Source organism: Glossina fuscipes, unplaced genomic scaffold, assembly GCF_014805625.2.
Source record: "Glossina fuscipes isolate IAEA_lab_2018 unplaced genomic scaffold, Yale_Gfus_2 111, whole genome shotgun sequence".
NCBI classification, from domain to species: domain Eukaryota; kingdom Metazoa; phylum Arthropoda; class Insecta; order Diptera; family Glossinidae; genus Glossina; species Glossina fuscipes.
The window spans coordinates 3,168,474-3,179,267 of record NW_023998454.1 but is presented as its reverse complement, the minus strand read 5'-3'; the positions used below and the strand labels follow the sequence as shown (position 1 = coordinate 3,179,267).

At 34.3% G+C, this 10,794-nt stretch overlaps 4 protein-coding genes across 5 annotated transcripts; 2 read left to right on the top strand and 2 right to left on the bottom strand.

The window, feature by feature from the left end:
- The first annotated feature begins 2,862 nt into the window (after positions 1-2,862).
- On the top strand, positions 2,863-3,927 carry LOC119638971 (mitochondrial import inner membrane translocase subunit Tim10B). The gene is made up of 3 exons (XM_038036132.1): positions 2,863-3,366; positions 3,437-3,532; positions 3,605-3,927. Exons 1-3 carry the CDS (start codon positions 3,346-3,348, stop codon positions 3,827-3,829), a joined length of 342 nt encoding a protein of 113 aa, XP_037892060.1. The 5' UTR covers positions 2,863-3,345; the 3' UTR covers positions 3,830-3,927.
- On the top strand, positions 3,849-4,890 carry LOC119638970 (L-seryl-tRNA(Sec) kinase). Its single transcript, XM_038036131.1, has one exon. It carries the CDS (start codon positions 3,930-3,932, stop codon positions 4,803-4,805), a length of 876 nt encoding a protein of 291 aa, XP_037892059.1. The 5' UTR covers positions 3,849-3,929; the 3' UTR covers positions 4,806-4,890.
- Positions 4,891-4,949: 59 nt separating this feature from the next.
- Positions 4,950-6,478, bottom strand: LOC119638969 (tetraspanin-33). The gene is made up of 2 exons (XM_038036130.1): positions 5,661-6,478; positions 4,950-5,597 (listed from the first exon to the last, which is right to left on the bottom strand). The coding sequence occupies exons 1-2, from the start codon at positions 6,220-6,222 to the stop codon at positions 5,272-5,274; spliced, it is 888 nt and encodes a 295-aa protein (XP_037892058.1). The 5' UTR covers positions 6,223-6,478; the 3' UTR covers positions 4,950-5,271.
- Positions 6,479-8,566: 2,088 nt separating this feature from the next.
- LOC119638934 (alcohol dehydrogenase class-3) lies at positions 8,567-10,477 on the bottom strand. Of its 2 annotated transcripts, XM_038036055.1 has the most exons (5): positions 10,374-10,477; positions 9,954-10,051; positions 9,424-9,888; positions 9,282-9,368; positions 8,567-9,228 (listed from the first exon to the last, which is right to left on the bottom strand). In XM_038036055.1, the coding sequence occupies exons 2-5, from the start codon at positions 9,975-9,977 to the stop codon at positions 8,662-8,664; spliced, it is 1,143 nt and encodes a 380-aa protein (XP_037891983.1). In that variant the 5' UTR covers positions 9,978-10,051; positions 10,374-10,477; the 3' UTR covers positions 8,567-8,661. The 2 variants fall into 2 exon arrangements, with proteins under 2 accessions (XP_037891983.1, XP_037891982.1); XM_038036054.1 differs by lacking the exon at positions 10,374-10,477 and having other exon boundaries at positions 9,954-10,348.
- Positions 10,478-10,794: the final 317 nt, after the last annotated feature.

Sequence of the window (10,794 nt, the reverse complement as noted above, 5' to 3'; positions counted from 1 at the left end):
GATCGAAACTATATAAAATGTCATTAAACAGTCTTAAACAGTCCTAAAGATCGAAACTATATAAAATGTCATTAAACAGTCTTAAACAGTCTTAAACAGTTGTAAATGTGAACCCTTTACAAAAAAAGCAACCTATTTGGAAATACCTAACGCAAGAATAAAATCCAAAGTAACCAATAGAAGCAAATTTTTAAACTGAACCTTTAGGGTCGAGATTTTGTTTCGATAATGATTGATGCTTTAGCTATGCTGTCTTGATTGGAAAAAGCAGGTACAACCAATTAAAAAACTCTAAGCACATTAGGCGACAACTGGAGAGAGAGAGAGAGAGAGACGAGCAATATAATGTTCTTGTAATTAACCTATTTTAGGATCGCCAATCAGTGAAAATGGATTATAATATTTTGCTCTAAGTTATTATCACCAAATTATTATTAAATTAACATATCTTATCTTTAACTTCGACTTGCAGCACGATATGGACAACGAAAATGCAAACAGAATAGAACATATTGCTGAGGAGAATTTTGAGAATTCGGATTATTTTAACTCTTTCTTCGATACTTGAAGTAAATTGCGTCAGAATAAAAAGGGAAGCGTGATATTATATAACCTGTGCTGATAGAATCTAATAAGCAACAATTGAATTTCAAAGTACTGCGATTTCTCGTTGGAAGTAGGAGACGAAATTATCTATGTCCATAGGGTGGTCTAGCAGCTACCACTTGGTTGTGTCTAAAGTCACCATTGTTGAGGCTCAAAGTTGAGTATTTGTCGACCCAAAAATCAGCTGCGAATTTGAGAGAGCGAGTTTCATTAAGTTGCGTCAGTCAAAGCTGAATAATATTTTATGCTACTTGTAACGGCAATAACCAAGGCTGCACAATGTGCAAAGCAAAGAAGAAATATCTCCTTCTTTTTAGTTAATTTATGTGATATAAGAAACTCAAATCAATAATGATGGACAGAATTGCTTTATGTTTATTTGGACTGCATACTGCAAACAATAATCGTTCGAAAACAATCTTTATTATTATTATTATTATTATTAATTTCGCCAGAGAAATAAATTCTAAGACTAAAACTCTTAAAAGCACTAGCATCTAAGACTATCGGCTTTTTATTAAAAACTCTACCGAACTTGAGATTCGAACCCACGACCATTGACTTGCTAGTCGAGATTCCTCCCCTTCGGCTACTCAGGCGGATAACAATCTTTATCTTCTAAAGATAAACTAAATTTATGTAGATATTGTGAAACACAGACTCCACAAAATCCATTTCGATTACTAAAAGGGAATATGACGCGACACATTTACACTATCTTGCAGAAATGCTTAATGCGTTGTACGCTAGTAGGAGTCTGGGAAAGAAAAAACAAATTGCTTGTGGCTTTTTGGACAATTCATAATAACTATCGTTGCTAGTTTAGCAACTGTATTATAAACTTTATCTGTAATCTTATTGTAATGAATACTCAGCTTATGCGAAAACTTTCAACTTTTTATGCACTGTTTGTTTCACTCGAGAAAGTCATTTCAAAGATGCTTTCAAAAATTGGAATAAAAAAATTTAATTTAATGGACACATGTTGTTTGTCGTTTGTTTTTAAAAATAGTATTTCGAGAAATGGCATTTAACATTAAAACATTTACTATAGATATGTTCACATGACAAACTTTTTTATTTTTTTGCCATAAAAACGCCTTCTCAGGTTCAGAGAATGTTAAAATTTGTTGAATATATTTTGTTCATTTTGCTTACAAAACTGACTTCCCAAAGCCGTTTAACAGTCGATCTACAAAAGGAAAATCCATTGAAACGGCTAGAGCATATAACACAGCTAGCTAGCGCAGCACACTCCAACCCGTTGCTATTAACGTTTCGTGGCATTCACATTTCATTCACACTTGATACAACACATCATCTCCGCAAACGGCAGCTGGATAATTTTTGTGTTTAACGGTGTTAGTGGGAAAAAAAAAAAAAAAAAAAAAAAAAAGATTTTAAATATTTGAAAAAAGGAAAAGAGGTGTAATAAAGTAATAAAATAACCAAAGAAAACAATTTTAAGAAGGAAAAGGAGGGAAGGAGGAGGAATCTCTCGTGAGAGAAAAATTAAGAAGCAATACACATATTCAATTATTATTTTTTGTTTTTTCTTTGTGATTTTTTCTTTTTGTGTTTCCTGTGACAACAACCAAAACAACATCAGCTCGTCTCCCTATGGAGACTGGGTCTGATCTTATAACTACTAATAGAGACTGTTTTGAAAATTTCTGCACTCATGAGTGGTCACACTTATGACAAAGTTTATTTAAAAATGATTCGCGCTATACCATGCGATGTTTGTGAAGTTTACAATGTTGTTGAGTCTGCTGAGCATCTAATCTTCAGATGTCACAGGCTTGATGGCATTAGAGATTCCTTTAGCTTCTCCAAGTTATATGGCTGTCTCCTCGATCTCTTTGCAGCAAAACATGTACGTCATCTCGGGGAACTAACTTGCTTTATTAGAAAAGCTAATTTATCCTTTTAGAATTTTTTTTTTTTCCTCTTCTTTCTTTTTTTTCTTTCGTTTTTGCGTTTAATAATCTCCTATTACCATAGCATTGCTTTTCGTTTTCAGCCAAAGTTTGCAACACTGTTTAACTTTCAAGCACTCAACAAGCACAATTACACACACACACACACACACACACAATTACATTTAACACGCTCACTCCGCGCTATTACGGCCGCTTTTATTTTTTTGTTACGTTTTATACATAATCGTGACTAAAAATTACAACAGTTTATTATTTGGACATATAAGCCACAAATCTATTGGCTTAGTCCATCTCTGTTCAACATACCAAAAAAAAAAAGACAAACTTTTTTTATTTTTTTGCCATAAAAACGCCTTCTCAGGTTCAAGAAAGTTTGTCTAGTGTGCTTTCCCCGACGATCAATAGCAAAATCAATACCAAAAACTACACACGGAGCCTTTTATTGCAGAACCGTTCTCAGCCTCTTATGTATTAGCGTTCGGAAGCCACACTAATAACACTAATAAAATGAAAAGTCTATGAGAAAGCAATGGCTCACTTGACATAGGACATATTCATGAAAGAAATTTCTTTAAAGTGTTGAATTTTTCGGCATGCTCTATTAACCCATAACAACTGAGGCATGTTTGCAATCTTCCACCCGTAGCATATGTAATAAACGCCTATTTGGAGATCTCTGTAACTTAGAGAATACATGTTAAAATATTTCTATATTTTACCTCTGGCAACATTACTAATATGGAAAGCATGCAAAATTAGTTTTGTTATTTATATTACAAAAATTCAAAATTAAATAATGGATCCGAATTTAAGAAATGTGGGTTGACTCTTTACTGTTATAATTGAAGCCTAAATACTAAATTTATTTTTTGCCCTTAAAATCAAAGTTGAAAGATTTCTTGACATTATACAATAGAATCACAGAGCTCTGTTTTGATCGATGCGTGGACAATTTCAATGGTCGTGTGTTAAGTAATACAGAGGTATTTTGTACACTAAACCATTCAGGGGTTTGTGAATAATAATATATAAAATAATGTTGTCATTTATTATAGAACATTTGCGTCAATCATTGCGTCAATAAATTTGCACGCTTCAATCAAGCAATGATGAAGGTTTATGTGGAAGTGCAAACACAATTAAATCAAAAACGTCTAAAGGAACTGGAAGAGCAACAAAAGTTACTAGATCAGCAATCGCTACAATTACCTATTAGCACAACTCAAATCTCAGCACCTTTAAGCACGGATCAAAAGATAACAGAAAATTTGCAAGCATAGAAATATACATTTTTTAGTTCAAATATATATATATATATATATATATATACACGTATATAATTAAACTGTTCAGCTAGTTCTGTAAGATCCAGATAATAACATGCGGCGTATTTGCTTAACTGTGTTGATAGGTTTGCCAGGTACCTGTAAAACCACTTTCAGTGAACATTTGATTGCGGCAAAATTTAATGGGTTTAATACCTTGCACTTTTGTTACGATGATTTCTTTGCTTTTAATACGGAAACAGTACATACGCAAACTTATTATAAACTGCAACGAAACAATATTCTTCAAACATTACAGTCGGTAATTCAAATTTTAAAATTTGAAGAAGACGCTGGAAAAACGTTAAAGGGATTTTCGAAACTATCTTTAAGCTTAACTGATAACAATGAGAATTATGTAATTATTTGCGATGATAATCATTTTTTTCGAAGTATGCGTTATAAACTTTACCAACTGGCACGACGTTACAGCTTATCTTATGTGCAAATATACTTTGAATGCGACCTTTCCAAGGCCTTGGACAGAAATAGGAGTAGACCAGCGAATAGCAGAGTACCACCAGAAATTATACACGGAATGCATAAGAAATTAGAATGTCCCAAGCCAAATAGCCACACATTTGAACGCAACACTTTGATATTGGAAGATTATCGAGTGAAGGCAATCGACTGCTTGGTTTTGCCGTTTTTAATAAATTCTTTTGCCAAGCCCTTAAAGCCTTTGGAAGGAATGGCTGTAAACAGCCCCAGCGATCAATCAGTAGTTCACCATTTAGACATATTAATAAGAAAACGAATAAATCAGCTAATAACGGATATTAGTGATAGGGATAAACGACGAGATCGTGCAGAATTTTTAAATAACCGTCGCAAAAATTTATTAAATGAGTTCACGCAAGAACTGAATCAACCATCGCAGATTTCTAGCGATCCCAAAAATTTACTAACAAAGTATATTAATAAGTTGTAATAAGAAGCTGAAAAATTAAATATAGATTAAATAGCAATTATTAAATGGAAAAGGTTTATTTGAAGATATATTTTATTGAAATACATTTAATTATAACTGGCTGCGTATGCTGTTCGTACATACTGTATAATTAATTGTTAAATGCATGAAAAATAAATGTTTACATCATTTTCGATTGTTATTTTCTAAGAGTATCCTAAACTTTCTATTCGTAAGACTAAAAAATCTCTCTTGAAAAACCATATTTAAAATATAATTTGTGCAACAAAACAAAAAATGCTCAAATTCTTTGGCAATTTTGTACGGTTTAATGTACGAGGGTTAATGCCAATCATTGCTTACTTAACGATTTAAATACCCATATCAAAAATACCAATAGATTGGTGAAAACCTAACCACTAAAACACATTTCACATTGACGAGATTCTAAGTTAAGGAGATTTAAGATTTAATGCTTTCATCCCCTTCACGCTGACCAGCGGGATTTTTGCAGCTCTATCTGGCCTTCGAGTGTTTTGGCCAAATAAATGACGAACAACTGGATGAGAGCAATACCTAACGCTATACCTGCTATGGCATATAAATTACGTTCAGCCCAAACGCGCACAATTTCAATGCAACCGCTTGTCCATATTCGCTTGCTAGCGGCAGCGACTGAATGCTCTTGCACGCCATATCCGCACATAATGTTTACTAAGCCGGAGCTAATGTCAGTAGCATTTATGCAGCAGCTATAAGGCACACCACATTTTTCCACAGACGGTGAGGAGCAATTAAAGTATTCGTTTTTACCTATATTTAATGAAATATTTCCAAATATTTTAACTAATTTTAGTTTTACTTTTCAATACATACTCCAATCCTGATAGCCCACATTACTTAGGCCGCAGCATTTAAATTCTTTTTGGGCGAAATCAATGAAATTCTGCAAGTCGGGATCATCGCGATACGAATGTATGATCTTGTCGGTGAATTTGTCTTCCAAGAATGAATTCATATTTTGGGGAAATACAAAGCCCATTATGGCAATAGCCATTTCCAATAAAAAAAACAGCAGTAAGCACATCGAATAAAACTTTAAGAGGCAAGTATTCTCGCGCAACGCACCTAAACAGCCAGCAAAACTGACCACAAATATGACAATGCCCGCAATCATCATGACTAGAGATATATTCAAGATTACATCGTACACGGTCTCTAAACGTACCCAACCAGTGGATTCCCATTTGTCCATGAAAGCATAAAGGCCGATACCCAACAGTAGGCCACCGAACAGCCAGAAAATGAAATTCAACATGAATATCATATATTTAACACATGAACTAACGTATGTGAAATTCTGAGATATTCTAGGATGCATGTCGCGTATTTCTATGCCGCAATATCCACCACCGCTGTGATGACGATAATTGCTCATTGGTAATATATATTGAAGTAGGAAATCCAAAATTTATTTGACGCTCCTAGAGCCTATATCGTTTTAAAATTGCAAATCAAACGAAAATGGCAAATCTTTCCAATCTTTGCTTCTCTTGCCACCACCGTCTTCTCGATGTCTAATTCACTTGCAGCTTGGTGTATTCTCAGTTAGCAGATATATTTGCACAAAATAATTTTCATTTATAGCAAACCCAATACTTTTCAAATGCTTCCTATTGCCCTTTAGAGAAAAATTTATTTCTCTTTCTACAATCCAGTAATTTTCAATTATCTCTTTCCCATTTCGATGCATAGACCAGAGTGGCCGAAATTCATAACAAAAACCAAGAAAATATGAAAAGTACGGCAACGACCACCTACCTTCTTTGGGGGAAAACACAATGAGGCGTTATTCCTATTTCATGGAACTCCAACTTTGCTAACTTTTTACAAACTTTATGGCGTTTGACAAATCATGTGTTTTTGCACGCGGACAAACAAATAAAATAGAAGGAACGAACAAATGATGATCGCTTCTTTAAAATTTTAAAGTTATTCATGCAATTTACGTTTATCTTACATTAATCTACGTCATCCCTATATATTACGTGATTTGCAATTTCGGTTTTGCCATCCATTATTTTGTAAGAAATGAGAAACAAGCAATAAAAACCGTTTAATTTAAAGTTGAAATGTATTTATTAAATCAGCTTATTAAAAAGTGATATTTATTTATTTCTTTATTTATTTTTATTTGTTTAGTGTAGTTACTTAAACATGAACTCAACTGAAATAAATTGACAGTCCAGTAATAGACATCGTTTAGGTTTTTGCGAACAACTCTGAACGGATTAAACAGCTCATAATTATATTTATATTGATTGAGGTTAATGAGCATAAAGTGCCTAGAGAAGCGGTTAGGGACATTAAAGCTTAACTCACCGTGCAATGTGGATGAATCTTAATTAACTTAATTAAGAAGGAAACACCAAGAATCAACGCATTTTCACAAGCAGGAAGAGAGATCAGCGGGTCTCAACTCGAATTCCTAAGGGCAAACAGCCCTTGCTTTTACACGGATACAAATGAATCTACATAACACCTACAGAAAGGAGACCACGCAACCGAGACAAACTGCAGTATTGGTCTAACTAAGCGCATGTGTAGCTTTCTTATAATATAGGGATCCTCCAGGTCTTTGGACTATCTGTTGGTGAAACCCAGCGCTTCACTTAAAGAGAGCTCAAATTGCAAATTAAAACGTAATTTTTGGTCAAATGTAACTCCCAAGTCGATGAACGAATCAACGTTTTCTTTTCAACGAATTCTTATGTGGCCGCCTTGAGGGATACCAGACTCCACGGGAACTTCATCCTAGGCGAAGAAGTAAAACAGAATCCTGCCTGAAAATCTGTATGTTACGGACGCTTTACTAAAATAAGTATATACGACATCCGTGTGAGAGTCACTGCCAAGAGCCTTGAAAAAGTAGCATGTAAACTGTAAGAGATTCGCGACACTAGACCTTCCTTTCCGAACACAATGCTGGTACGGAGAAATACAAGATACGATGGCAAAAGCTAAATGCTGAGTAACTATTCGCTAAAACATTTTAGATAAAACACTCAATTTGTGAAATGGAATAAAGAAACTACTCTTCTAACACAAACGGAAAGCACCTGATTTTAAAGACAGATTAAAAATCATTGAAATAACATCACATAGTTCAACAGAACTTTTTGAAATGACCAAGTTAGGAATCAAAACCGGATTAATTATCAGATACGGATAGTTAACAATTAAATCGGAATTAACAGTTGAAAAATTTCGGCGGCAGTATTCAGCAAAAAGATATTAGGTTCCAATATCATCAGAAGACTCTGAGCCATTGGAAGAAACAAACGGGGGATATATAGAGACTTTTTTATTTAGAGTTGGCAAACCTAAAAAAATATTTAGGATTAACAAACAGCGAGGATTTTATCAACTGAAGGCATCTGCAATAATATTTATCGTTGAGGTAATTAAATCTATGCCTTGCAGCAAAGTAGGCGAAATAGTCGTAAGCAGAACCACATTTCATAAATTTTTTGAAAAGTTTGTTTTTCCTAATTTTGAAATATTTTATTCTCCTGTTAAATAGTGGTGAAGAAGGAAGAGACCATAACATGACCGTGAAGTCGTAGGTATGATAGATAAAAGGGAATAAGAAGGCAGGTGATCAATCGTATGACAAGCAATTTTTAGAACTTGTACGATCAATAACAAAAAATTTTTGCGCCCAAATAACAAATTATATGAATTTTTCTGTTTATAATCGCTTTATCAAACCAATCAACAAGTTAGCATTTGACATACAAAATAATTTATTAGAAATAAGCAGTGGTTGACTGATGCCCTTGTGCAATTAGATTATAATCTTTATAAATCATTAGATTTAAAATTTCACCACACTTCGTATACTTTTACCCTCATGCATCAATTCGAAAGCATCATTAATTTTTTCAACTTCCATAGTGTGTGTAACAAATTCATCAACAAGCAATTCCTGACGCATGTATTCCTCTACTAATTTAGGGACATCTGATCCGCTTTTCCATCCACCGAAAGCTGTGCCTTTCCAAGTGCGTCCAACCACTAATTGGAAGGGTCTAGTGCTAATCTCTTGACCGGCGGCAGCAACGCCTATGATAACCGAAGTACCCCAACCCTTGTGGGAAGCTTCTAATGCAGCTCGCATCGTATCGACGTTACCAATACATTCAAAGGTATAGTCGAAACCACCATCGTATTTCTCAAGAAGGTAACTTTGAATGGATTCTTTATCCTCTATATCATTAGGATTTATAAATTCGGTAAAGCCGAATTTCTTAGCTAATTCAAATTTGGTCGAATTTATATCAATGCCTACGATTTTTGATGCTCCGGCTTTTTTACAACCTAACGCAGTGGCCAACCCAACGGCGCCCAAACCCCAAATAGCACAAGACGTGCCAGCTTCAACCTTAAATTGAAAATTATTAATTAGAAAGAAGAGTATCACAAGCTTACGCTTACTTTCGCAGTATTCAATGCGGCCCCATAACCAGTAGGAATACCACATCCCAATAAACAGACTTTATCCATCGGAGCTTTTTCATTAACCTAAAATAGTTCAAATTTTTGGTTAACATTCTTTTAGGGCATGTTCCAAACTAACTTTACACAAGGATATATCCGCTACCACGGTGTATTCGGAAAACGTCGAAGTACCCATAAAATGGAATATCTTTTGTCCATTGCAAGAAAATCTTGTTGTACCATCCGGCATTACTCCTTGACCTTGAGTAACTCGAATTTTTTGACATAAATTAGTCTTCTTACTATTGCAAAATTTGCATTCGTTACATTGTGGTATGTAAGTGGGTATTACATGATCACCAGCTTTAAATTTAGTAACATCTTGACCTACGCTCTCTACGACACCAGCGCCTTCATGTCCCAAAATGACAGGGAATTTGCCTTCAGGATCAAATCCATTCAAAGTGTACGCATCCGTATGGCAAACGCCAGTTGCAAAAATTTTAATGCGAACTTCATGTGAATTAGGCGGTTCTACTTCAATCTCTTCGATTACAAGGGGCTTCTTTGCCTCCCAAGCTACGGCAGCCTTACAAATGATAACCTTAGATATGTCATAATTAGATTTTAAAACAAATTAATTAAAATATAGTTTAAATGCACACTTACTTTCCCCTCCGTAAGCGAAGACATTTCTAAAGCAAACTAACTAATTTTATGATCTTTACTTCTTGCAATTGAAAGAAGGAATGACTAATTATAACAATCTACAAAAAAAGTAGCGTTAAGAATTTACAAGTACGTAACGTAATTCGCCAAACAATCCAAAATATCGAAATTGTGAAACCGTGAAAAGTATTAAAAGATTATTTTCTTAAAACCGACACAATTACTGTAAAGTGTCTTTTGATGCAATTTTTGCTTTATCACAAAACCTTAACAATACTTGCGATTTTGTCGCGTTCTGTTTAGAATTCACAGCCGAATTCAACTCTACAGAATTCAGTCTTTTCTATGTGCAATTATTGCGTATACGATTATGAAAATGAAGCGGTTTACGAATAAATAATGAATGCATCTTTTACGTACCTTTCGTCTTGGACGAAAACGAAATTTGACATTCTTTTTTATTTGCTTATGTATGACTTTTGTAACCACTTCTACTCCTCTTCTAAAACGTTTCCAATTGCCACAAAGAAAGTTTGATAATATGAACCAATCGTATTGTAAACAAAGTGTTTTTTTTATGACATATCTCAATACGTTTCAATTCCAGAATCACAGATACATACATTGCACTGATTTTATATGACGGTAGCTAGGTTTCCTTTTTGAGCTTCTAGTTTGTTTGTTATAAATATCACCAAAGGTGACAGATATGAACCGATTTTCACATCTATCAAAGCAGGCGGGTAAACAGATAATTGAAAGTAAACTTATGTGTTGTTTTCCTGCTGATTTCACACCGCGTATGATTCAGCAAGCATTCATAGCTTTTTTAGAAACGTGT

Coding starts and splice junctions, on each gene's coding strand:
- LOC119638971 (XM_038036132.1), top strand. CDS start 3,346: ATGGATCCGAATTTAAGAAAT. Junction 3,367..3,436: donor TGGATCCGAATTTAAGAAAT/GTGGGTTGACTC, acceptor TTAAAATCAAAG/TTGAAAGATTTCTTGACATT. Junction 3,533..3,604: donor GTGTGTTAAGTAATACAGAG/GTATTTTGTACA, acceptor CATTTATTATAG/AACATTTGCGTCAATCATTG.
- LOC119638970 (XM_038036131.1), top strand. CDS start 3,930: ATGCGGCGTATTTGCTTAACTGTGTTGATAGGTTTGCCAGGTACCTGT.
- LOC119638969 (XM_038036130.1), bottom strand. CDS start 6,222: ATGAGCAATTATCGTCATCACAGCGGTGGTGGATATTGCGGCATAGAA. Junction 5,598..5,660: donor TGTGGGCTATCAGGATTGGA/GTATGTATTGAA, acceptor CATTAAATATAG/GTAAAAACGAATACTTTAAT.
- LOC119638934 (XM_038036055.1), bottom strand. CDS start 9,977: ATGTCTTCGCTTACGGAGGGGAAA. Junction 9,889..9,953: donor CTTCGCTTACGGAGGGGAAA/GTAAGTGTGCAT, acceptor GACATATCTAAG/GTTATCATTTGTAAGGCTGC. Junction 9,229..9,281: donor CCGCATTGAATACTGCGAAA/GTAAGCGTAAGC, acceptor TTTCAATTTAAG/GTTGAAGCTGGCACGTCTTG.